This window comes from Gobio gobio (assembly GCF_949357685.1).
Source record: "Gobio gobio genome assembly, chromosome: 11".
Lineage (NCBI taxonomy): Eukaryota > Metazoa > Chordata > Actinopteri > Cypriniformes > Gobionidae > Gobio > Gobio gobio.
This window is the reverse complement of record NC_137104.1, coordinates 37,054,248-37,080,841: the sequence shown is the minus strand read 5'-3', so window position 1 is coordinate 37,080,841 and position 26,594 is coordinate 37,054,248. Positions and strand designations below refer to the sequence as shown.

General features: G+C 39.7%; 1 protein-coding gene across 1 annotated transcript; it reads right to left on the bottom strand.

Moving 5' to 3' along the window:
- Nucleotides 1-1,146: 1,146 nt before the first annotated feature.
- On the bottom strand, nucleotides 1,147-13,100 carry sall3b (spalt-like transcription factor 3b). Its single transcript, XM_079829973.1, has 4 exons — nucleotides 11,668-13,100; nucleotides 5,159-8,074; nucleotides 3,661-4,004; nucleotides 1,147-2,865 (listed from the first exon to the last, which is right to left on the bottom strand). Exons 1-4 carry the CDS (start codon nucleotides 11,747-11,749, stop codon nucleotides 2,470-2,472), a joined length of 3,738 nt encoding a protein of 1,245 aa, XP_079686099.1. The 5' UTR covers nucleotides 11,750-13,100; the 3' UTR covers nucleotides 1,147-2,469.
- Between the last annotated feature and the right edge of the window lie 13,494 nt (nucleotides 13,101-26,594).

Genomic DNA, 26,594 nt, shown 5'->3' with positions numbered 1-26,594 from the left:
AATGTCGTCACGTCCGGACTAAAGTGATGAAAATATCTGCTGGAATCTGGGAATATGATTTTGAAGGTATTTTAATATCTTACTTGGTTGAATTCATCGGCTGTCTTTGGTTATTTCACGTTAGGCATCTTACCATTGTTGTCTTGCTGTTCTTTGAGGGCTTGACTACCCAAATAAGACTAATATTTTGCATTTGACACCAGTGTTGACTTGGGGAAAGTAACTTTTAAAAGTAATGCATTTCAATATTGCGTTACTCCCTAAAAAAGTAACTAATGGTGTTAATTAGTTGCTTTTTATGAAAAGTAATGTGTTAATTTGCATTAGTTTTTCTCACCTAGGCTGGTTATTTTTTTTGTAAAGGTCCTTTCACACCAAAAATGAAATGAAATGGTAGCCATTGACTACCATTGTATTTTTTCCCCCTACTATGGAAGTCAATGGGACCCATCCACTATTTGATAACCAACATTCTTTAAAATATCTTCTTTTGTGTTCAACAGAAGAAAGAAACTCATACAGGTTTGGAACAAATTGAGGGTGAGTAAATGATGACAGAATTTTCATTTTTGGGTGAACTATCCCTTTAATAAAGTGAGATTAAGTACATGAACTATATTTGTGTAATTTAATATATTTAATTATTGCAGGTTTGAGTAATATTCTGAGTTTGCATTTCTCAGTTTTTAGTCATTTTGAGGAATAGCCTATAAATCAGTTTTTTTTTTTTTTTTGCAAGTGAAATGTGTAAATGCATGTTTACATTTAGTCTAGAACTACAATAACCATCATGTTTACACACTACCCCTCTCCACGTACTTTCTCTCAACATGGGGACTGGAGAGCTGTCAGTCAATAAATGGGAAAACAAAGTACTGACACTTATTTGTAAAAGTAACTCAGATATTTTGTTGTAAATTTAATAGTAATGAGTTACTTTACTAGTTACTTGAAAACAACTGATTACATAACTCAAGTTACTTGTAATGAGTTACCCCCAACACAGTTTAACACTAATATCATTATTTTTTTTAAATAACACAATTAATAACAATGTCTGCCTAAAGTTTGCCACAACACAGACACACACGAGAGACAGAAAGAGCATTTTCCCATAAACAAGGTGACAAACAAAATATTTTGTTTGAGATTTATTTATTGAGGGTGGCTGCAATATTGCATCTTAGAAATAAATCCAGTTCAGTCAGTGTGTTTGAGAGACCACCTCAGTTGTTCCATGAAAAAATACTGATGTGCAGACAGAAAAGAAAACCTGGTGTACATTGTATTCGTAATATCTGAGTACAAAAATAGTGTCTCTTTTTCATGCAGAGGACACATCAAATACCCCGTCCCTTTTCACCATTACCTATTTTATGAAAAAACTGCTTGTTCATATTTTTGTTTTTCCCCCATCACTAAACAATATATTATATAAGGAAAATAGCACTACAAAATAAAATAAAATAAAAAAAACACTAAAAATGACCTGACATGACAAGCTTAGTAAGTAAGACATAAGCTACCATTACAGACAAGTATATTGTTTTCACTTTTTTTTCTTTCCCCATGTTCTATAATGTTTCTGGAAACATTTATTTTGTTCTTAATAGGAAAACACTTCTAAACTTTTAAATAGAATTGTCCCGCAACACAAGGGCTTTCGTTGATAACTATACTTTAAACTGAAGTGTAAAGATGTTTTTAATGCAAGATCTTTATTAGCACTCATATTATACTTCATAGTCTCATGTTGGCCCACTAATTCATTTTGCATGTAAAAGTAAATAAGGCAGAAAATAGCATAAAACACATCATCGGAATTAATAACATAAAAAACATAGGCTGGTATAAGATGGAACGTTTGATTGTGGATGGCAGCTAAAATGACACTATAGCTTTCATGGTGGTGTACTTAATTTGCATGAAAACAAACGGTTTGCATCCAATGCATAGCAGCAAAGCAGTGGGATGTCAAAGAAGAATACATCTCTTTTCAAAAACTCTGAAATGTCTCTTTATCTTTTGCTCTGGGATTTAAGTTACATACTTTCAGCTGTAGCTGTATTAAGACCACCGTGTGGGAATGAAACGTTTCTATTATATATGCAAACATGTTCCCTTTCCCAAGAATTGAGCAATGTTTGACAGCAAAATCAGAGGGTAAAAACAAAACAAATAAAATAAAATACATATTTACAACATAAAATAATAATTTTATCTCAAAGCAATGCCCTTGAATCAAGTGTAAGGTTTCAGTCAGTGGACATAATTGAAAAGTGTTAACACACACGTGGCCTCAGTTTAAACAATACAATAAAAAAACAAGTGCCATTACAGCATAAGATAAAGAATCTTTTCCCACATGAATCAAGCACATTCTAAAGAGTTTATTCTGATTTTCAAAAATCAAGACACGTTTATTTTCAATGTTCCTTATGCAAGGAGAAAGAATATGTCATCTTTACTTTAATTGATTCCGATGTCTTTTTTGTCCTCAATCATCATGGAGAAGTGCTGTCCAGTACCCCTTTCTAAGCCTGTTTTTTCCATGGCTGTGATTGGTGGGCTGTTTCCAGTGCTAGCCTTGTCCGTGGCCACAGTAATGGCAGGAAGCTGGGGGACTCCTCCACTCTGAATGACGGATATTTCATTGTTCCTCATTGCTAAGCCATTAGTAATAGCTGCTGCATATCGGCTCCAGAAGTTTTGGTCCACATTCATGGCCCGCGCTGCTAAATCCTTCTGAAACGCTTCGCTGAATTTCAGGGCGTCCCCGCCCAGAAGGGCAATTGGGTTTTCCACAGACAGTCGTCTACCTCTACGGGCAGGAGTGTTATTCCACATATGGGTGCCCATGTGCACCTGTTGACCAACAGAAATGAAAGAGATATCAATAACAAATATTTTTTACGCCTTTTGTGGCAGATGTGTTATATTAATCTGTAAAAAATTAAAATGACCACCATGATGTTGTGATGGCCGCCATATGTATATGTGTTGTTGTGGCTTTTTATGATTATTTATTTTTGCCTTTAATTGACAGAATGCTGAAGGACTGAATGGAAACGTTCACAACAGCTTTTGGCATGTTGGGAGCAACGCCAAACTCCAACACTGGTAAGCATTACATGAGAATTGTGACCCCGGACCACAAAACCAGTCATAAGTCGCACGGGTATATTTGTGGCCATAGCCAACAATACCAACATGGGTCAAAATTATACATTTTTATGCCAAAATCATTAGTATATTAAGTAAATATCATGTTCCATGAAGATATTTTGTAAATTTCCTATCGTAAATATAACAATGTATTAAATGTATTATTATTAGTAATATGCGTTGCTAAGGACTTCATTTGGACAACTTTTTGCACCCTCAGATTGAAGATTTTCAAATAGTTGTATCTCGGCCAAATATCCTATCCTAACAAACCATACATCAATGGAAAGCTTATTTATTCAGCTTTCAAATGATGTATACATCTCAATTTCACAAAATTGACACAAAAATTGTTTTCCAGGGACACAATTATAAAATGTAAACTGATTTGAAAAGTGCATTTCTATTTAATTTATTTAAGCTGTACACTTTTTTACAAGTATTAGTTATAATCCGAATACATCTGAAACAACATAATCAATAATGATCACATACCTTGAGATTACCCTTGGTTGTGAATGCTCGACCGCAGACAGAGCAGCCGAAAGGTTTTTCCCCTGTGTGTGTGCGCTCGTGGATCTGCAAGGCGCTGGCAGAAGAGAAGTTCTTCCCACATGCACTGCAGTTGTGTTGCTTAGGGGTCCGTCGGGGAGGGGGTGGTCCAGTGAGTGAGGTGACGCCCGGTATCATCACCTCAGAGCGTGAGGTGGGAGACTGCAGGCCAAATGCAGGGAAAGGCCCTTCTTTTAGCATGTATGGTCTACTGCAAACACTCATCTCCAGTTTCACTGCAGTCTGTGAATTTTTTGTATCCTGTTCTGTAGACCTTTGAACATTTTCTAAGAATAAAAAGAAAAAATAAGAATAAAAATCAACAGTGAAATCAAATAAATAAATACTGCAGTAATATGCATTGAGTGTTAAAGGGGAAGTGTGACATTTCTGGCCTCGCAAAGCCCAACATAATTGCAAAAATATTTTTTTTTATCTTTAATCATTAATAATAATGTAATTATTTAAATATATAATACATATTTTTACATTTTTCTACAAATGTCCTCCATTAATTGAACAAACATACCAGTCCAACTCCGAACACAAACCATTAATTGAGCTATATTGCGGTCTTGGGCAATGTGTAGCACCACAATGTTTACACATTTCAGGTGAATTGAATACGGCTTACTTTCAGTTGTCTACGCATTTTTTTAGCTAGGGTAGGAATTTATTAAAAAAAGACACACTTTAACATTTAAGTAATTCAATTTACACTAAAGAAAAAAAAACTGATTTTGCTGATTGTTCAGTTTACTTAAAAATAAGCCAAAGTATAACCATTCTTGAACGTTTTACCACATCTTAATTTCATTACATTCAAATCACTTACATTTGTAAAATTGAAGTTAACTTAATCCTTTTGTGTTGAGACTGCATGAATCCTTTTTGTTGACATTATTAACTGGACTTTACATGAGACTGCATTAGAAGAGTACATGGTAAAACTAAGAGTTATTTTGTGTTTATGAGTAAAGGGAAATACTTATTAGTGTTTAATTTTATAGTTTCTGATATGTTGTAGTTTTTGTTACTGCTGTGCTGAAGAGTGTAGCTTGTGCTTAAGTGTGTGTTGCTTCAGTCAGTGAGCAATAACTGCTAATTCCAGTACTGAGACCAGTCTCTTCTTACTTGTTCATTCCATACATTGCATATAATAATACATTATATGTAGTATGCTAACATGCGCTAATGCTAGCTAGAATTTATCTGAAACAAGAACTTAAATTTAGGCTTGTTCAACAAAACATTATTTTGTTTTAGAGGTGCATGGACTCATTATTTTGGCATTCCCTGGCATTTGTGCTTATTTCAGTTATTCAAGTCTTGTTGTGCTAACCTAAAATAATTGTGTGGGAAAAGCTTTCCTCAGTTTAATTAAACTCATCGAATTTTTTTGAGTGTGTTTTATGGGTATCACATAGCAGTTTTAGCTTACCTTGTTCCCTGCTGAAACATTGCACATTGAAAGGGTTTTCTCTCTTTACTGTAGACTTGATAGCCTGGATTCCTGTTTGATTAAGAGTCACCCCGTTGACTGCAGGACAATCTGTTGTTTCAGATTTTACTATAGCTGTTTCCTCTGGGATTTTAGAGGAGAGTTTCAGAGAGACTGGGTGCTCATGCTGGCCTTCAGGTTGACTGTTGAGATAGGGTGGAATGTGAATAGAACTAGATGAATGTGGCATTAATCTAGTTCCCATGCTATGGTTCTCCATCTCACCGGTGGTGGTCGAGCCCAGAGCATGAAGATCATTATCCATAGGTCCGCACCTGACCATCTTTTTTCCATTTGATTGGCTGAGACTGACGGATGAGTCACCCCCTACATTTTGAGATTCTGATACACTGGTTGAAAGAGATGAGAGAGGTGGTGGACTGTCTGAAAAAGAGCTCAGGGTGTTTTCACTGTTCTCCACAACATCTGCTTCTTCTTCAAATGAAATATCATCAAGACAGTCGTCATCATAAGTGCTCATGCTGTCGAAACTCTCCATATCTGTATCTTTCTCGTAGATGGTTTCTGCCAGCGGAGTGTTTGGAATCTGCCCACCCATGTGCATACGTATGTGCTGCTGTAACACAACAGCATTTGTGAACTTCTTCTGACAGATTGGGCATGAATGTTGAATCCGAAGAGGTGGCTTTGCACGGTGGACACCAAAGTGAGTCTTCAAGTTACCCTTTGTGGTGAATGCTCGTCCACAAACCTTGCATTTAAATGGCCTTTCCCCTGTATGGATGCGGTAATGCATCTTCAGCGCGCTCTGACAGCTAAGCACGCGGTGGCAGATTACACACTGATTGGGATCCATCATCTTCTTGTCAATATTTTCCACAAGCTGTTGGAGCTTCGATGTCTCAGATGTTTGCATAGAGTCTTGGAGACCACCAAATGGGAACTTGGCCCTGAACTGATCTGAGATGAGTGGAGGAGAGGATGACTTATTAACAGCTGAAGGAACATCGGTGGACTCTGATATAGTCCCCATAAAAGGTGTTTCTGTTGACATGGACTGCGAAAGCAGGCTGTTGGGGTTGTTACCGTTTCTAGTCATACTGTTTGATGGCAGGTGCACTTCCTCTGTATTGAAGCTCTGTGTGATCTCTCCTTCTCTGTTTGAGTTAGGGGAGGCTGCAATGGTAGACATATCTGTCTCAGTGCCGGTGGGATTGGGTGACGATGGTGCAGGTTCACCTCTGGCTGGCGAGGGCCTGTGTGGAGATCTTTCAGAGGGTGTGCTTGTAAATGAATCACTTAAGCTTTCAATAATTGGTACTGTGGGCGGCAAGTGCAGACCCACTGAGGACGGCACCGTTGGAAGAACAGGTTTGCTGTCTAACCAAGTAGGTCCTGCCTTCTCAGGAGGAAAAGACATCCCATAGGGAATCCCAGAACTGGTAGGGATATTGTCAAGATACTCTGGGACTGGGTACGGGTTCATCTGAACATGAGGGTACTTCTCCTTGTGCCTTTGGAAGTGGACTTTGAGGTTTCCCTTTGTTGAGAAACGGTTGCCACAAATGTTGCATTTGAAGGGCCTCTCACCTGTGTGTGAGCGCAAATGGATCTGCAAGGCGCTGTCGCTGCCGAACACTTTAGCGCAGAACCTACACTTGTGCTTAAAGAATGGGTCCTCAGAATTGGGCTTGTTGTCAAAAATGGAGACGCTGGGCAGTTTGCCCTTACGGTGCTTCATCATAGCAGCAAGGGGGTCTAATGCACTGGCAGTGGCTGCAATGCTGGCCAGTGGATTGGGAAATATGACTCCGTTGGGAGGGCTTTGAGGTAGTAATGGTAGGTTGGCAGAAGGGCTAAGGAGGCTACTCTGGCAAGCTGATAGTGGACTGGGAGTGCTTACGGACTGGGTGTTACTAACATTAGAGAGCGATCCGCTACAAGTGGGTAAGAGTGGGGAAGCCCTGCTGTAGCTGAAGAGATGAGGGCTGGAACTTGTTAAGGAAACAGTGGCACTCTCCAATGCTCTAGAGCCGATTTGTCCACTACTTGGCTGGGAAGACAGCAATGGTGGCCTCGCAAGCATAGACGCCTGGGATACAGAGGCCTGCCCATTCACTGCAGAGGGCATGACCCCAGATAATGGAAGTACAGGGGGTGGAGCGATGCCCTGGAAATTGTAAGTGTTAGAGTCAGAGGGCAGGCTTTTTGAGGCAGGATTAAGGGCGGCTTGTGTAGGCTGCCTATTCATTACAGCGACCTGGCTGCGGATCTGCTCAATGAGCTGCAATTGCTGAACCTGCTGCTGCTGCAGCGCCATCAACTGCTCCAGAATCATGGGTATCGCAGCTGAGTTCAGCTTGCCTGCAGACCCTGCACAGTGAATGCTCTGGGAAAACTGAGCAACGGCCACTCGGGTGCTGTGAAGAATCTCCAGGGTCACATTGGTGCTAGGCATGTCATAGTGGTCGGTTAAAGGTGGTGCAGGAGAAGAGGTGGTGTTTTCATTGTCAAGTTGTAGAGGGCTGAGGTTTGATGTTTTATGCTCGGGCAAACTTATATCCATTTGTTCATCCAGGTCGATGATGTGAGTTTCCTCAGGCATCTCGTCGACTTTCTCAGCCAGCTCAGAGTTGAGCTCGCTGGCCTCCATTTCTGCTGAGTCACTGTGGGCACTCAAAAGGGACTCTGTCGGTGATCCCCGGGAAACGATCTTCTCTTCATTCTCTTTTACTATCAGCACAGGGGGGTCTTCCGTGCACTTCTGCTGGTGCTCCAGCATTTCGGACCACTTGAAGAATTCCGCACAGCACCTCTCACACACGTGTGTCTCTTCACCCCCGCTGCGGCTCTCTGTGCCGCTGTCCTCCTCATCGCCTCCCCTCAACAGAAGTGCTGGTAGATAAAGACACAGAGAGAAAGCGTGTGAATAGAAATTTCTGAGATGATAGATTTTTCACAGCTATTCTTGGAGGAGTGAACAATATAGATAAACTAAATCAATTGTACCACTTTACCAATTACTGAAATCCAGCCTCTTTGTGCTCATGCTCCAAAGACTCAGACGATAATTTTCTTTGCACAATCCATCAAATTATGCGACCTATCTATTGAATATACGGGAGCTTAATGAAATTCTATAGGGGATATTGATTTCCAATGTTTTTATACAATTCACAGCTGCACTGTCAGTTGAGGGCAAATTGAGTCTTTGATTGACTAATCTGAACTCTCCATTGCTATCAAACACTCTTATTTCCTGATGAATTTGAAGAACTAATTCCTTCACTTGACATTGTTGAGTGAAACAGTTATCTCTCACCGCTAAAGGTGTACAACCTTGAAAAATGGTTTCAGCTTTAAAAGTGTAAACTGCACAATTAACTGGTTTAATTCATGTCATGTTTGATCATTTAAAAAACTGCCAAAAAGAAAAAAACGATTTCTTTCACTAGAAATCAAAGCATTTACAGTGTTATCTTTAAATAAATCTGTTCAGCGCCATTTTCTCATGGAATCAGTAAATATATAACAACAAGAATATAATTAAGTGTAAAGCATATCAATAATGAGCAAAAATACACAGCTTAAAAAAAGTTACAAAAAATATATAATTGTCTTCAAATAAATCAGCAGCATTCAATGAGATTTTTGTTCTGATATTCAAATGTAGACAGCATAGAGGTTACATCAAGTTCAGATAAGACCTTAAACTGTTTGTCGTTGGCTCACTGATGAACGCTTAAGGGGTTGGTTTGGGGTAATACCTACACTTGCCAGAAATTTTCAGAGGAAAATATAAACAGAAATAGTTTTACACATAAAAGGTTTAGTGAGATGGCAAAGAGTCTAAGCAAAAAAAAATCTAAGCCATTGCTTCCTATATTTTTCCTATATTTTTTTGCCTATTTGTATTTGTGTGTGTGAGGGTTTTTTTTTTTATTTATCTTTTTTAGTTTTCTTATAGTAATAGAAGATGCCATGCGAGATTGTATAGGTGTATTCGCTGTATGATTACCCCTCTTTATCGCCTTGATAGCCACACTGAATGTTTATGACTTTAGCGTTTAAGAATATTATCAGATAAACAATTCTGAAGAAGTGACAGTGAGAATGAGAAAGAGAAATGAGTGAAGAGAGGATGACAGAATATCTGAAATCATTTTGTGTTCAGGTGTTGTTGTGTATCTTAGTTTTTGTGAGCCTTCCTCAGAGGAGTTACAATGTGGGTCATTTGCTCGTCTAATTCCAGTAACTGTGTGGGTGGTCTGGAAAACTCTTAACACCGAAAGGTGAGAGCTAACTGAAACTGATCTAGTGAGGCAACCAATTAACTTAAGGCCGTGCTGCAAATCATCTTAAAATGTTCATACATATAGTTCACATAAATATTATCATTCACTATAGAGTCCAAATACATTTACAAAAGAAGAAACAAATACTATGGAAGCCCAGTGAAAAGACCAAAACTGTGTTTATAAGATAGATATACTGTATCAAATTCAAAAACGACAATAAGAAAAAAAGGCATGTGGGGCCCTACTGCATTAGCCTCTACAAAGATGAAAAAACTTGGGAGATTCCTAGGGTGCTCAGCTGGTAACCGTGGTTTTGTGAGCTAGCTGGATTATTTCGACATGAGACAGACAAAGGTTACAACATAAGAGTCTTAAAATAAATTTCTCAGACCCCAAAAGAAGAAAGCTAAAATGCTATTAGACAATCGTTACTGTAGAGGCCTGAAGAATGGCGAACTGAAAGACGTACAAGGGCAAACACTAAAGTCAATTTTGTTGGCGTCGACAAAATAAGAGAAAACTAAAACTATTGCTTACATGGATAACACTCTGAAGCCAAATCATCATGATTTGTTTTTATTTTTAAATTAATTAAAAATATATAACATAATTTAATATGAATTAAAGTAGAAATGAAGACATTTATATATACCAATTAGTCTTTAAACTAATGGTGTAAGTAAGTTACTTAAGTTTGTTAATAATATTTTTTGAAAAATGTATCCAAATGCTTTGCTCTGAGCTTGCTCTGAAATTGTTGCACATAATTTTAGCACATTTCAGAATAACAGATGTTTTATTATCTGAAAAAAAATTTTTTCAAAGTTTAAAGAAAAAAAAACTGTCATATGAAATTATTTGCTTAATGAATAAAGCATTTTATTTGATTAATTGGTTCAAAAAAATTTATAAATAACTGCTTGTGTAAGCTAAATGACCAAGATTGAAACATTATGTTAATTATTTCTTCATCAATATTGTTTGCATCAGGTTTTCACTGGTTTTCATTCAAATTCTTTACTCTTCAAACAGATCAGGCCTGATTATGGATTCATCTGATTAAAACTGATCTGAAGAACAATAAACGTCTTTCACTGTCTGTTTTCAACCCATACTCTGATTCAGTTCTTTTAGTTCGATCTTTGTGTTGCAGTAAATACTTTAACGCGATTTAAATGAAGACACAACTTCGACACCAAAGCAAGTGTGAGGCTTTTTCATAAGTAACTTCATTACCATGACAAAAGGAATTATTCTCACGCAAACAGACGAATGTTGAAGGTTTTGTTTGGGTCTTGCAATGGGACAGTTTTGTATGTTTTGCAGATCTTTTATTTTTGGTGCTTTGTGAAAAGCACAAACAGATGCAACGTGACTGGTTATAATTAATAATTCATTTGAAATCGTGTTAAATAAAAAAAAGTCTACATGAAACACCAAAATTAAAAAATATAGGGCCTATACGTGAACAGTTCCTAATTAAGCACATTAAGTCGCAAATAATGAGAACATTTTATGTCCATAAATGTTGAATTATTTCTAATGTAGGCTATTTAACAGAAATTGTTAGTTAACAGCTAGAAGACTGAAAAGACAGAAATTACGACTGCATTATTTAGAGGGAAAAAAGTGTTCGGCATTTTTGTCAAATGACACATAATCAACGTTTGACACGAAATTTCCAAAAGCACATATTTGTAGGTTTCCTGTAGGCTATAGCTATAAACACACTTAACTTGTGATTCATTATACACTATTAAAAATAAAGGTTCGAATAGAGTTGTACAATCATGTCATAGGACAACCTCCACGAGTAACTTTTTATTCTCTGGTTCTTTAGGGAACGCATCGGTGTTTTAAATAACATAGAAACTTAACTTTTTTAATTTATCCAAATAACCAGTTAAAATGACTCTTTGTTGGACGTAACAACCATCGAAGGACGTTATTTTTAAGGCTGTAAAACTTTGTCTTGAGTTCCATCTACTTGAGCTGAACCCAGCATCGTATAAACTTACATGCTTGCTAAATCAAGTTATTTGTATATTCTCCGATTCTTTCCGAGTGTCCATTCTGTGATTATGTTCTATAGCGTGTCTTCAGAACTAACAATTAAACCTCGCGAAATTCTGACAAAAGAAACTTGCATCTAAAGAGCCAAATAAAAGACTCGCATTTCAGTTCACATACCGTTATCCGGACTTTTGTCCGACTGTGTTCCTTCTTCGTCCGATCTGAGATGCTGAGGTTTCGCTTGCTTTCTTCGGGACATGTCTCTGCGCTTCGCGTCGGCGCTCCGATCTGCAGAAACATCGGACGCAGGCAGTCCCGTACAGTCCCGGGGTCAGTGAATAAGAGATATTAGATGTTGTTACCGTTGTGCAGATTGCGCATGTCGGCGTTATAATGATAGAGGGTCATGTATTACGTTGCGCTGCATGAGGGATTGGCCGCGCGCCAGTAGACACTCTGGATATGGAAATGAGGGATGGACTGAGTAATTAGCCCGTTTCACTTCCTCACTTTTCCCCCTTTTGCTCTCTGTTCACGTAGGACCACAAACTGGACGCAAACAAGTGCGTCTACAGCTCTGGTGGCACTTCACATGGCGTAAAGTCCATCCGTAGTTTGTTAAACATCACCGTAAGTAGGCTACGGAAAACCAGTCTTGTCATGCTCACACTCCTTCTTTTCAAATAAATGACAGTATGAATAACAGTCAAGCACCTCTCAGGCTCTTTTAAAGTGTATTGATTCTATTTTAAGCATATTCCTCCCTCATAAGTTGTTTAATTGTTATATCTTTGACAGAAAAGTTTGTTCTGACAGGCGAATATTAAAGCAAATTAATATTTCTGGGAGTGTAATAAAGTTTAAACCCCCAGAGTCAAAATGTCGAGGGCTTTTAAATACATATAGGCTATATTCTTTCACACAATGTTTCATTAACCACAAAAGTTAGATTACAAGTTAGTCAGCGTGCAGACAATTGCAAACGTCGCGTTCGCCTGAGGAGGTCACCATAGCAACAGTAGGCTGCTCCAGCGCTTTCCGTTAGGGTCTGTATGGGACGGTACGTCGCAAAACACAAGTAACTGTCATAATTTATAGCTTCCTATACATTTACATACCACAAAAACTGTTTAAAACTTTTCACGTTTATGTTTTAAGTTTTTCTATTTGAAAAAAAAAAACAATTCGGTTTCGAAAACGAACCTGCACAGAACACGCGAGGAAAATCCCGAAAGTTAGGCTACTGAGGGACGTCGAGAACGCAATCTAATGATTCGCAGATTGTTTATTAAGTATGGTGACAACAAACACTGTTCGTTCTGTTCTCTGTCGTCCGTCTGCTTCTCACTCACGCCGAGGACGCATCCTCCATAGTTCATCCAATTCAAAACTATGCGCTTTCTTGCAGATTCCAGAGTCCCGGAGGATGTCTTGATGTGTAAGAGCTGAACTGAAACGAGAGTTCGCTGCAAATGTGCGTGTAAAACCCAGCAGAAGTCCTGGAGAAATGTGGAAGGGCTGTTCATGTGTAGGCTAAGCTTATTGCATTAGTCGACCACTAGGATATCACAGAATGATGGACCCCTTTTCAACCTGCTCTTTTTCCTGCTAACCTTTCACATAACTTCACATCCGTTATGCTGCTGAATTTAAAAGGAAGAAAAAAATAGGATATGACACTTATTTTGTGATCTGTGGTAGCACCGTGTAAATTTAACACAGAAAAACTTCAGTTATGTGTCTATCATGATATTGAGCTGCTCTCATGGGATCAGACAACATTCACATCTGACCAGTATCGCTGGTGTATAGCGGCCAAAGGGCTCTAAATCAGCGATACATCATTTCCATTACAACACAAGTAGAACAATATATAAGCCTATTGATCGGCGTCTCTGTTACTCTTCTGGTGTAGAGAGATAAGCGCAATATAATTTCGTTTGACCTATCTGTATGGCCAAGTGATGGATTGCCAGGGTAACCGAGGGCTTTTATCACAAAACTCTCCCAATGATGTACTATTGATTGTCCTTAACTAGCTTTTCTGGCAAAAATCAAAAGTCCCTTCCTCGCCATCCTCTTCATTATCAATAAAATTACAAAGTGGTGGGAATTGTCAAAATCCACCCCCAAGGGAAGTCTAAAACGGCTGCTGTTATCCCGGCTTTTCTGTTATCCATGCCATGTAGGATTAGGGACAGGCTTTTCAAAATGAAACAAAATGATCAGATGAAGACGAGTGCCTAGAAGGACAAAATATTTAAAATTCTGCATATGAAACCCTTAATGTTTGTTCCCACAGGGAATTTTTGCCTGTGCGGTTGTTAATTGTGTTTTATTTGTATTTTTTCGTGCTGTTTTTCGTCACATTCCCCATCTGCTTTCACAAGAATAAGAGAAGCTAGATTTAAATGAACTAATCGTCACAGATATCGCTTTTTCTACTCTACATCACCGTCTTCACAAACATTTAAGAACATCTTAGCTTTTAATATATAAAAAGAAGAAGAAAAAAAACGTGTTTCAGAAAAATGCTGTTTCTGTTCAAGCATGGAATTCAAGAGTTGTGATCTGCTGGGAAAAAAAAGGAAGAATTCTGTCCAAGTCTGTGTGTTTGTTGCGATTTATCATTTTCTGTCTATTAAAACGAAATCATGTTTAGAATCTCTTCATGGTCCATGCTATTTCTCTGTTCCTTTGAGCCCCGAATGCAGCTTTTTAACCAGGAACATATCCCACAGCTAAAAAACATCTTTCCCTACTCTAAACACGACCGAGAGGGTTTGACTCTGAGTATAAAGCACATCATCACAGATAGATCAACAAATGAAGTGTCAGGGCGAAACTACATGAAGAACAAACAAAGCAGAGACGGGGCAGAGAGATGGACAGATGTGAGATAGCACTGTTCTATGTGCCGAGGGCCTCTGGAAATTTCTGATTGGTTTAATTTACCACATCTAACGCGGCTGCTTCTCAAGTCCACGACTTTTATCTAATGCTGTGAACCTCTATTGATTTCTCTTCTCTATCTTTAATGCAGGACTGGAGCAAAGAGAGCAAAAAAAGCACTTGCTAAATGGAGGACTACTTTGAGATGGCTGCTATTCTCCGGCTTATTGCCTCCTGTCGACCATGGTTTCACATGAGGTCCGGGGTGTCAGGTCCGCTTCCACCAATAAAGCCTGTGATTGACACTAGCGGGAGAGACTTGAGCTGGGAAAAGAAACTGAATCTCAATGTATGAGGGGTGAGTCAGGGTCTATTGTGGGGCCAGTTGGACCTGATACATCTAAGGCGAAATAAACGTTTTTAGCCGTGAGATACGGGTCCCTTGGCGGTACCGTGGTACAGTCTTGTATCCGACCGTCCCAAAAAATACTGTTGTACTTTTTCCTCTATATGCACAACAAAGCAGCATGGAAATCAGGACTTGCGCTGCTCTGTGTGCCTTGATATGCAACCGCACGTAGTGATTTCACCCCCGTACTTACGGTCATTTACAAACACTTCTGCAAAAGCGCTTCGCTCAATACGTACACAAAGTTTTTGCTTTGTAAACAACCGTGCAAAAGAAGATGTTTCACTTCTGTTAACACGAGTCGCCATGGCAACCGACTATTTTTATGAAAGACAGCAAATTTTAGGCACAAACAGGATATTATGTATTCTATGTTCTCGGGGGAATAACGAGCAAAAACATGAGTAAAGCCTGTAAAAACAGTAGTTAATTACTGGCTGTGAGTGTGTGCAGTCTGAGATGGCAGAGGGAAGACTTCAGGCGCAAAGTAATTCACTTACATTTATGACCTGAAAAAGAACAGACCCTGCTATTAGCATTTATTGGCATGCTATAGAGGAAAAGCATGTAACGAATGAGTTTAATCTCCATCAGCTCAGATTCTCTGAACGCTTCACAGGAAGTATCTTCTGACATGGGATGTGAAATCTAATCCAAGGGTAAAACTAATGTTAGGGATGGACAGTCTGTGGGTATAGAAATATATTATTGAGATTACAGGGCATATTTTATACATTTTTAATATCTGTGCATTAGATCAATGTGAAGTAATTGAATGTAGAACGATGGTCCTGATGGGGAATATATTAGAGTAAACCACTGCATATGTCTTCTCAGTTTTAAGACTGAAGTTCATAGCCACTTTACAGAGTGTCTTTGCAACACATAGTATTCGGTCAATGACAAATAAGGCTGTCAGAGACAATGAAACTCAGAAATCTTTTAAAAATGTAATTATAAATGCAATTATACAATTTGGCAAGTTAACAGAAATATACATTTTAATTTTCAAATGTTTTAATTTGAATAAATGTTTAAATGTAAAATATATAACATTTTCAACAATTGTGGTTATAAGCATCATGTAAAAAGTAATAAATAAGAAAATATATTATACACACACACACACACACACACACACACACACACATGTTGGGTTTTCATCTTTTATGGGGACTTTCCATAGGCGTAATGGTTTTTATACCGTACATACCGTATATTATATCCCCCTACACTGCCCCTGCCCCTAAACCTAACCCTCACAGGAGACATTCTGCAATTTTACATTTTCAAAAAACATCACTTAGTCTGATTTATAAGATGTTTTCCTCATGGGGACCTAAAAATGTCCCCACAAGGATGAGGATTTCGGATATTGCTATCTTTGTGGGGACATTTTGTCCCCATAACGTGATGATTACCAGTCCACACACACACACACACACACACACACACACACACACACACACACACACACACACACACACACACACACACACACACACACACACACACACACACACACACACACACACACACACATATATATATATATATATATACTGTATATATTATATGTAATCATTAAAAAAAAAATTATGTTTTTAAAAACATACTGACCTCGAAAAACCGTTATAAGGGTATAACAGGGTCTGTGATATAGTTTACTGGTTTGTTTTTTCTTGTCACATGACTGACACATGGCTTCCTGCATGCTGGTTACATTACACTAATTGTTTTAATAATACTTTGAAACGAAAATGTTCCACTGCTTTAAAAAAAAAAAAAAAAAAAAATATATATATATATATATATATATATATATATATATATATATATATATATATATATATATATATATATATATATATATTAAACTCTTTGTGCCAGATTTTTTTTCTTTAACTTTTAGCCTTTTAATGAGACTTAAAAAATAAATAAAAAATCAAATCTGCCAGGTACACTACCTACATTACACTTTTTTTTACCTTTAATATATAAACAAATATATAAAATAACATTTAATTCAGGAAATTGAAAACATATTGTTAATCATAGAAGAGGTGTATTCAGGTCATTCGATAGGTGTATGTGTGAAACTTTTTTATAGATCCAGATGAAAAAAAATTGAATCATTGGCGCACAAAAGATTGGTTACAGCATTAAAATAGATAATGTGGAAATTACAAATTGTAACACGGTTATGTTAAGTGTGACCGTTTCTCTTTTTTTTCTTTTTTTTTTGCTTAGTTTGGATGTATTCTATCATTAAATAGACACTGTGACAAAACTGTAAGTCAGACCTCTCTGACAGCTCAATAAAGGAGCATATGGGAGGACATCTAACCTTCCATGTCCAAAATTACTCTCTCAGTTGGAGGCTGGGGACAAGATAACGATTAGGAAGCTGTTTCCCTGAACATGCTGAGAGAGATGCAAAACCAGGTTAGCTTGATCATCCATCATCTAGTGGCTTTGACTTAAGCCTGTTGCCATTGAATAGTCCTCTGAATGCATAAACTAAAGGTGCTCGGGGCCATGATTGTTGCTGTCTTGACAAAGTAAAAGAAATTAATGGCACAATCTCTTGCATGCCACTGGCTTTAGATCACAGATGCATGTGACATTTACAGTTAACGATTGTAAAGAGCTGTCAGAAGTAAACAGACAGTGACTAGCGGACGTGTGTGCCTAGTTTATGAGTCACCTCTTATGTGAGTCTCCCAGCATTCTGCTGTAAAACCACAGGCAAAAGTTCAGTAAACCAAGAGACGCTCACTTAAGCGACAGAAAGGCAAAGTCTAACCTGAACAGTACAGTTTAAGATCTGTCTGATTGCTGTAATAAGATCTAAACTGGTTAGTAAACAACTAATATGGTCACACACAGAAAAACAACTCATTTTAGTGATAATCAAGATCTGTTGTTATGATTTAAGGTGTCTTTATATAAAAAATAATAATAACCTGTGGTATTTTATTACTGTGAGCCTAACTCCCTGTGCGTTTGCTTGTTCATAACAAACTGGCACCTCTATGTCGCCATAAGCATCTGTGTACACTGAAATGAAAAGAAAAAACAAGTCTTTGCTCGATTTTTATGTGAGTGTTGACTGAAGAGTGGGCTCCATCTGTGTAAACTCTCCGAAATAGTGACTTCCTCTCCATGTCTTAAACAGACGCTTGAGGCAAACCGCAGAGAAGTCACCATACATGTCCCTGATGGAAGAGGACCTGAGATTACCTCAGTATAGCCTATAAGATGCTCTTCTCTTGAATGTTCTTGGAAGGCTTTCAGTGTAAGGGATACATCTTATATCACACATTAAGATCTAATAAAACTATATAGTCTGAAGGCTTTGTTTAAAAGTAGATAAAAATAGCTTTAAATCAGCTGTTATGGGTCACTCAGGGCACTTCCTGTTTCTCTGTGCACTGTTAAATGGAGGCAACGCTTTCTCTGAATGCGCTAAATAAGACTATAGCTTGTCCTCAGAAATTATTCAATTATTTTTCCAAATACATATCATTTGGGCATGTGAACTAATTCTGTCCAGTAGAGGTGGTCTTGAGACTCCAAAACAAGAACAAGATCATTTCAGATTGTGTCCTCTCCAAATTCTTGCTTGTAGAAATGCCATTATAATAATGATAATTATTATTATTTTATTATTTGTTTTATATGACCAAAAAGGTATCTGTGCTTAAGCCGCAACTAAAAATAGGACACTTTTCAATCAAAGCATTTCCCAAAAACAAGTTTGCTTTAAAGTTCTTGATTTTAAATGAGAAAATAATTGTTTAATATATTGTTCAAAGTTAATGTGAAGAACTACCTGCGGTTACTCTTCTAGGACACCTTTGTGAACTTGAGAGGAACTGACTTCATACATCCACTAAAAATGATCTTGAGACCAGTTATTTAAAAGTCATTGCAGAACTTGGATAGAAAAGTGAAGTTAGTTCTGAGAAAATGTCTGGCATCATTTCTTGCTACTTGGTTTGATATTATGTAGCTAATTCCTTGAGGTTACCAATTCATTTTGGGGCTGTAGTTGTTTTTTTTCAGCAGCCTTGACAATTAATATAAAACTTTGTTACTTAAGTGAATAAGCAGAATAACCAGACAGTGTAAAATACGTAGACGCAGTCAGTCAACAGTGTGGTGTTTGCCGTCCGTCTGGTCCGACATTGAATTGGTGAAGCTCAGTCATATCAACTAATTCTCATGGCACAGAGAAGACACATATCTCACTGCACCGTTAACACAGAACAAGGCCACCGTCATTCACTGTTATTTTCCCAAAGGGTGAAAAACAAAAGTCCCATATGGGAGACATGGTCAGGGAACTTAAACAAACAAATGGAAGCAGGCGGTGGTGTATAGATGACAGGCCTTAATCCGCACGTTATGGAAGAGCATTCTTAAAATAGAAAAAATTGAAGTGAAGGCTACTACTGTGGTAACCTGAAATTTCTGGTTAGGGATCGACTTCCTCCCCTCACATCCTTATGTGACTCATTAAGAAAGCTGAGAGAATGACTGATTCGAGATTAGATCTGAAAACAGCAGCACTTACAAGCTTCAGGAGCAAATGTCAGGACGGTGAATAAGAACAATGAAGCTCAGTGCGATAAGATTTACAGATGTTTTTATGAGGCAGTCCCTCTTCGTGTATTCCTGTGTTTTTTCTCGCCCTCTCTTTCTTAAGAAAATCTGCGCTCCGTGTTCAAGCCTTTTTTCCTGGGAGCAGCTCTTTAATCGTTGCCTTGGCTTTGACTTCCTAACGGTTGTAAACAAATGCAATTTTGCATTTCCTGTAGTCTAGACACAACAAAAGAAGCGTTGGCAAGCCGAGTCCCAACACATGCTGTTTGCATAGCAGCTAACGGACTGCGACAAAACTTTTAAGGAAGAAAGAATGTTGATATCAGCCACCGTTTTAAAAAACGATATTTGCCAGGTCTTTCCAAAACAAAAGTGGTGCACCTAGATACTGTATTCAAGGTTTTCTGTTGCTTTAATGCACAAACTTTATAAATGTTTACCCGACTAAAATTGTACATTATTTTAAAGTTAGTGCTTTCATGTTTACAAATGTACATTTATTAATTTAGCAGATCCTTTTATCCAAAGCGCCTCGCAAATGAGGAACAATGGTTATTTTAATTGTTTCCCATTATCTAAGAAAAAGTGTTCGCCCGTTTCTACTCTCAAAAACTACAAACAAGCCCTTTAGGGGAAAATATAACCCTGGGAAAGCTTAAGCTAATATCTGTGCTCACCAGTATTTTTTTTATGTCTGTGTTCTCCCCGTTCAGAAAATCTACACAAAAAAAAAAAAAAAACATCTCAAGGTTGGAGGACAAAAGCATGCTCCGGCCATACATCTGTGAGTTTTGAAACAAAGCTTTGTTTGTAAGCTTCAGTCACTTGTGCTCATGAAAGCAGACACTTACTTGAAAAACTTTCCTTTTTTTCAGGGAAACACTCTAAACCAACATCCTGGTATAAATTTGCAAAACGCAATACAGGCCGGATTGTGCGCGGGGCGGACGCGGGGTGCATACAAATGGCCCCCCAGTCTAAAGTACCCCCTGTTTCTCTTCTGCCTTAGAAGGTAATGTACAATAAATCAACAAAAGAGCATTAATGTCTCCGTTGAGTATAGGAGAGGCTTCTGTTATTGTACCTTTTTTTTAAGTATTTAATTGGAAGGGTCCCTTGAAACGTTACACGGCTCCTTCAGATGACTTTTCCCCAAATCTAAGAAAAGATTGATAAGAATTTCTTTCCTCCCTCTCTTAAATCTCTTCAGCTTTTTTTTTTTACATCCCTCTCTCCCTTTCAGGAGAGCCTGCGTTTTTTACCGAAGGGAGAATAAAGTTTCAAGTGCATGGCATTTGAAGGTAAGCGAGTGAAATCGGAGGCTGGTCGTTGGGGATAAGGCAAGGCTGGGAAAGAGGGAAGTTGGCAGTAGTGCCCAGCCAGACTCGGTGCCTTGAGCTCCCCCCTCCCTGCACCAGGTGTCTGCTACATTTAAATGATACTATTATTCATAGACAAGAGAGCAGGGTATTAAAAGTCCCCCCAAAAAATCATTTGCAATTGAATACAGATATAATCCTGGAAATATAAGTCTCCATTTAGGCCTTGCCATTAAGCTAACAAGGAGCCCTTTGTACAACATGTGTGTATTAATCACGGTCAGGGGAAAGGGGCAGGAAGAGAGAGAGTGGGAGAGAAAATAGAGAGCGAGTGAGCGAGGGAGGGAAAAAGAGAGAGAGAACACCATTCGTGTGTGTTCACATGCAAATTGAAATGTTGCTCATCAAAAACGAGCTTATCACTTTCCCTCTTGTTCTCGGCAGACTCGGCGGGCCAGCGCGAACCCGAAGTGCTTCAAATGGGGATAAACGGAAAATTTATTTGCATTTGTGAAATTTCAACACACTTGATTTCTTTCAGCTGCGCAATCTGAAGTGCGCGAGTCTATGCGAGACGTAAAGGAAGCACACACTGTGTGCAGATGTCACAACGACACACAGGAATTCACTCAATGAGCCGGGGTTTCTTAAACCTACTGTGTGGGTTTCATTTTCCTGCAGATCACTTTGATTTGTGCACTTTTTCACTGTGGCAAATAGAGATTTTGGAGGGCCCTCAAAGCAGCCCCCGAATGCCCCTTACAAAACTCCTCTCCAGCAATCATTACATCACCATTTCTCTAAGCCGATTTTCAGCTAGTCTGGCTGTGTTATTAAAATAGTAATTAATTTTTGTCCAAGGGAACAAAAGCAAGTTTTTGTCCCCCACCAAGTGTCTCTGAAGAGGCCAGGGGTGCCGGTGAGGTTCTTTCTATCTAGTCTACGGTCTCTAGACGTAATCCCCAATAGTCTGGTACAGTATGAGCGCTTTGATAATGGGATAGAAGCAGACACCCACACCGGATCGATCTGGATCTCGGGATGCGTTTGATAGGCTGGTGTCACAAACAAGTGTGGCTCAACAAAAGCGTCTGTGAGCTGAGTTGGGACGTCATTCATTTGCACAATTGATACTTCATAAAATACGCACTCCGCAATGTTCAAATGCTGATTTTGCAATACATACTTAACTGTTAACTTTCACCAAAGTTGAGGAATGCAATACATATTACAAATTTTTCAGTTACACTTGAACTAAGAACTGAGTAATATTATTAACTACATGTACTTACTATAGAGTTACAGTTAGGGTTAGGGTTAGGGTTTGGTTTAGGGTTAGTTACTTTTAACTATGCATAATTTACTGTTACTATAGTGAGTACATGAAGTAATATGTAACTACGTCACCTTAAAACACCTTGAAGTGTGACCTATTTTTCTTAAAGGGATAGTTCACCCAAAAAGGAAAATTACCACATGATTACTCACCCTCAAGCCATCCTAAGTGTGTATGACATTCTTCTTTCAGACGAATACAATCAGAGTTATATAAAAAAAAATGTCCTGGCTCTTCCAAGCTTTATAATGGCAGTAAAGTTGCAGCCCAAAAAAGTGCATCCATCCATTATAAAAGTAATCCACACGGCTCCGGCGGGTTAATAAAGGCCTTCTGAAGCGGAAAATTTTTAACACATTATATTATATCCATATTTAACACATTATAAAGTAAAATATCTAGCTTCCGGCGAGTCGGTTTCCGTATTCAACTTAAGAAAAAAGCATAACATGGCGTCGGACGTAGCGTAAGCATTTTGAACTGCGAGAGGCTTTACACGTTCTTTGTAAGTTGAATACGGAAGGCGGTCTGGCGGAAACTAGATATTTTACTTTATGAAGTTTTAAATATGGATATTTTTCTTGCTCAAACCCATCGATTTGCGTCAGAAAGATTTTATGAACCCCCTGGAGCCGTGTGGATTACTTTTATAATGGATGGATGCACTTTTTTTGGGCTTCAAATTTTGGGCTGCCATTATAAAGCTTGGATAAGCCAGGACATTTTTTATATAACTCTGATTGTATTCGTCTGAAAGAAGAATGTCATATACACCTAGAAGGACTTGAGGGTGAGTAAATTATGGGATAATTTTCACTTTTGGGCAAACTATCCTTTTAATGAGGTGTTCAAAAAACAAAACATTAATTCTCATGACATCACTTCAGCACAACATAGTTCATACGTATATTAAGATGTAAATACCTCGACATGGATGCTTGTGTTCAGAGATGATCTCCTGACATTGTATTGTGGGAACTTAATTCGACAATATGGATACGGCTTAGTATGTGTAATATGACTACTGAAACAGCACTGCCGGACGTTTCCATAGCAGATTAAGTGTTCATAGTGAGGAGGTGCGGGGGCTTATGGGTAGAATCACTAGCAAGTGGGGCTTCGAAATCAAATTTTCCTTGGAAACACCAATCATGTTTAAAATCCAAGCTGGAGAAGATTGGGGGGAAAAATCCCAAAGGAATAAAAGTTGACTTTGAGAGCCTTTGAGTTTCCCGGACAGCCCATCTGCCATAAAACACCATTGTAAAGCTGGACGTGGGTCCCAGAGATTGATGACTTGAAGTCTTTCAAAAAGCTGTTTGTATAAGTGGAGTTATGCTAAAAATGCGGCAGTGATAATATCGCCGCTGTTCATCCGAAACAGAGCATTACTGCAATGATAAACATTGTGTTTGACTTCATGGATTTAGTCAGCTGGTGTGCTTGAAAGACGGAGGAAAAAAAAGTGGGTGGGAAAACATTTGCCTTTCTCCAAAATTAAGTCGTTATTTCACACAGCCATAAATGCGTGTCCTGAGTTACTCTGGCAGTCTCGGCTTCCCGTCAGATCACAATGGAGATGTCAGGAGATCATCTCTGAACACAAGCATATCCGCCCCTTTCCCACCGCAACACGTCAAAGCATTTACATCTTTCCATATGAACTCTGTTGTGCTGTAGTGATGTCATGAGAATCAGTGTTTTGTTTTTTTTGAACACCCTCATTAAGATTAATATTGTTACATGTATTGCAATCTGCAGCTTCATCTCACCTGTAAAGAAGCAACAGGTCATAAAACACTTACTACAGGCTCTCTGCCTTCCCCATGAAAATGACTTAGATTTTTTTTCCCCTCATGCATTGTGGACAGCTGGGGCAGGGGGAGCTTTTCAGGATTTCACTGCATCTCGGTGTGCCCAAGCAATAAGTGTGGGGCCAGTGCAGTAGTCACTGCAGGATTTAAAAAGACTTCCTCATGCAGAAATATTTAATCTCCTTTCAGAAAATAAAAGAGGGAGAGGGGAAAGAAATCCCAACATGAGATTTTCCGTTCTTTATTACTTGTGCAGTATCAAAGAGTATATTATAGTTAGTCATTGTTCCCCTTGTACAAAATTTCTTTAAGTGTGAAAGTCACATTAATTGGAAAAAAAAAACATCCACACAAATAAAAAAGAAAATGATCTGTGATGCAGCACATGCTCTCTACACATTACAGATATAGTGCACACGCAGATAAAAAAATTGCAATAATTTAATTGATTTATTTACTTACTTATTTAGGTTTCTTTGTTTTGTGTTCTATTTTTGTCCTGCACCTGAACCTACACTTTTGGATGTTACTTAAATAGTAATTAATTTTTGTATGAGGGAACAAAATCAAGTTCCCTTTCGAAAGGGAACTCGCGCTGCGTCAGCTTGACGCTACGGGGAACGCCTCCAGCGTGACTGGTGCCTGAAATCACAATGAAAAAACTTCAATCCTATTGACCGGCGACAGCCTATGATGTCATCAAGGTGCGACCAGGAAGTATATAAGGGCGCCTTGCCAGCATGACAGTATCTCTTCGTCTTCAGGGACTGTTTTGCCTGTCTTCACGTGAAACGTCTACAAGAAGGATAACAATGAAGTGTGCTGAGGCCACTTCTGCAGAAGTGTGTTTTGAACGTGTAGCTTGCGCTTTGGATACACACACACTTTGTGTTTACTGTCTGGGAGAAGAGCATGCAACTCGGCTGGACCTCTTCTCGAGGGGAGAGGTTTCAGCATCTGGGAAAGACCACGCTCGAGCTGAGGCTGAGCGGCGTCTGAAATGCGCTTCCCAGATGGATCTGGCTCGTCGCTTGGAGACAGTTATGGTTCTTGAGGACGATCCAGATTGCGAGAGGCTCGAGCAGAGGATGGGTGAGTCAGTTAAAGATGCTGAAGCTTTTCAAACCATCCTGTCCCATGTACGGGGAGTTGCTGGAAGTCATGGAACGCGCTGCGGGTAGACTGCAGCTGCCTTTGCGGCGCGTGAGGAGAGAGGCTGAGCGTCCAAACAGTTTGGACGATCGGTTTCTCTCCGCCCATGACCTCCCAACTCCTGGGAGTCTTCCATTCCTTCCAGGTCTCCATCAGCAGATTTCGAGGGGATGGAAGAAACCGTACTCAGCCCTGCATCTGTCGACATCGGCGAGCTAAATTTCGCTGATGTCGAGGGATTGCCTGGCTGGGTATGTGTCGGGGCTGCCCGTGGACAAGATGTTATGTTTATCTCGCCTCTGGGCGGCCTGCGACACTGTGGCTCCCACCCTGCCGGTCTAATGCTTGAATGGCAGGGCGTACATGTCAGTGGGTCACGCTGCGGCGGCTTTGCACACCACAGCTGTGTTGCAGGCGTACCAGGCAGACCTGCTGAGGGACCTCGATCAGGGGGAGGGACCCCCTGAGGCGGAAGTCGAGTCGCGCCGGACCGCGGTTTTCGCTCTCCGGGCCACCGTACAGATTGCGCCGATGGCGGCGACGGTGGCCACGGAGAGACATCTGTGACAAAGGCGTGCTCGGCAGCATTTAGAACATGCATCCCGCTGAGGTCCGGGACCGCGCCCAGGCAGTCGGGTGTCCCCGGCCCGTTCCAGTCTGAGGGCTGGAGACGGGAACAGCAAGCCAGCGTCGCCTCTCGAGCGCCCCGCCGCGGAGGACTGGGGCGCAGGGGAGGCGGGACACCCGCAACAGGAAGAGGAAGGAAGCCGGGGCTGGTAACCGGAACCAGCGCAGGCAGCGGACTCCGCCCTCGAGGACGTGGAGATGAACGCTGCCTTTTTCCCTTCCTCTGGCTTTCCCCCGGGCGCTTTACATCAGGCCGGTGGGCCTATGATGAGCAGAAAATGTAAGACTCTGCCGGCCCGCCTGGTTTGTTTGTTAAAAGCGCCCCCCTCAGGATGGCGGGCGGATACTAGCTCGATGGCTGGGTTGAAGCACCGCGAGGAGCGATTGGTAAGTCCCCCTCTATGAGGGCGAAACATTTTCAAAACTATGTTTTTCAGGACTTTTTGACCGTCGCTCCCCTGGGGGGTTGCTTGGGGAGATTTTGGATCATCGAGGGATTTCGCAGGGCCTGCAGCTCCCCGTAAGTAAGCTAAGAACGATCTTCTTTGCAACATTATGTGGTTGTGTGTGTATGCCTCACTTTTGCTAGTTGAGTCTTGCTGCCTCTCCGTGTTATTTTTCCCACTATGTGGGTGATTAATTCGCGCTCTTGCCCGAGGGCTTGTAGTGTAGAGGGCTAGCTGTGTTTTCCTAGCGTAAAAGTGGGAAGTAGCTGAAGACCGGGTACGCGCTAATGCGCGAGCTGTAGTAAGATCTGCGCCCAGCTCTGCGGGGCTTTGGGAAAAGGGGTTCGGGGCCTCAATGTGTAATATTAGAGGTGATAATATTTCTTTCCCGAGCCCTGAGTAGATCTAGTGCGTTCTTATGTCGCACTACTTGGCCTAGGCTTTGTCAAGGATGGGGGCGTTCCCTTTTAATGAAGGTTGTTCGCCCCTGGCCTGTCCTTT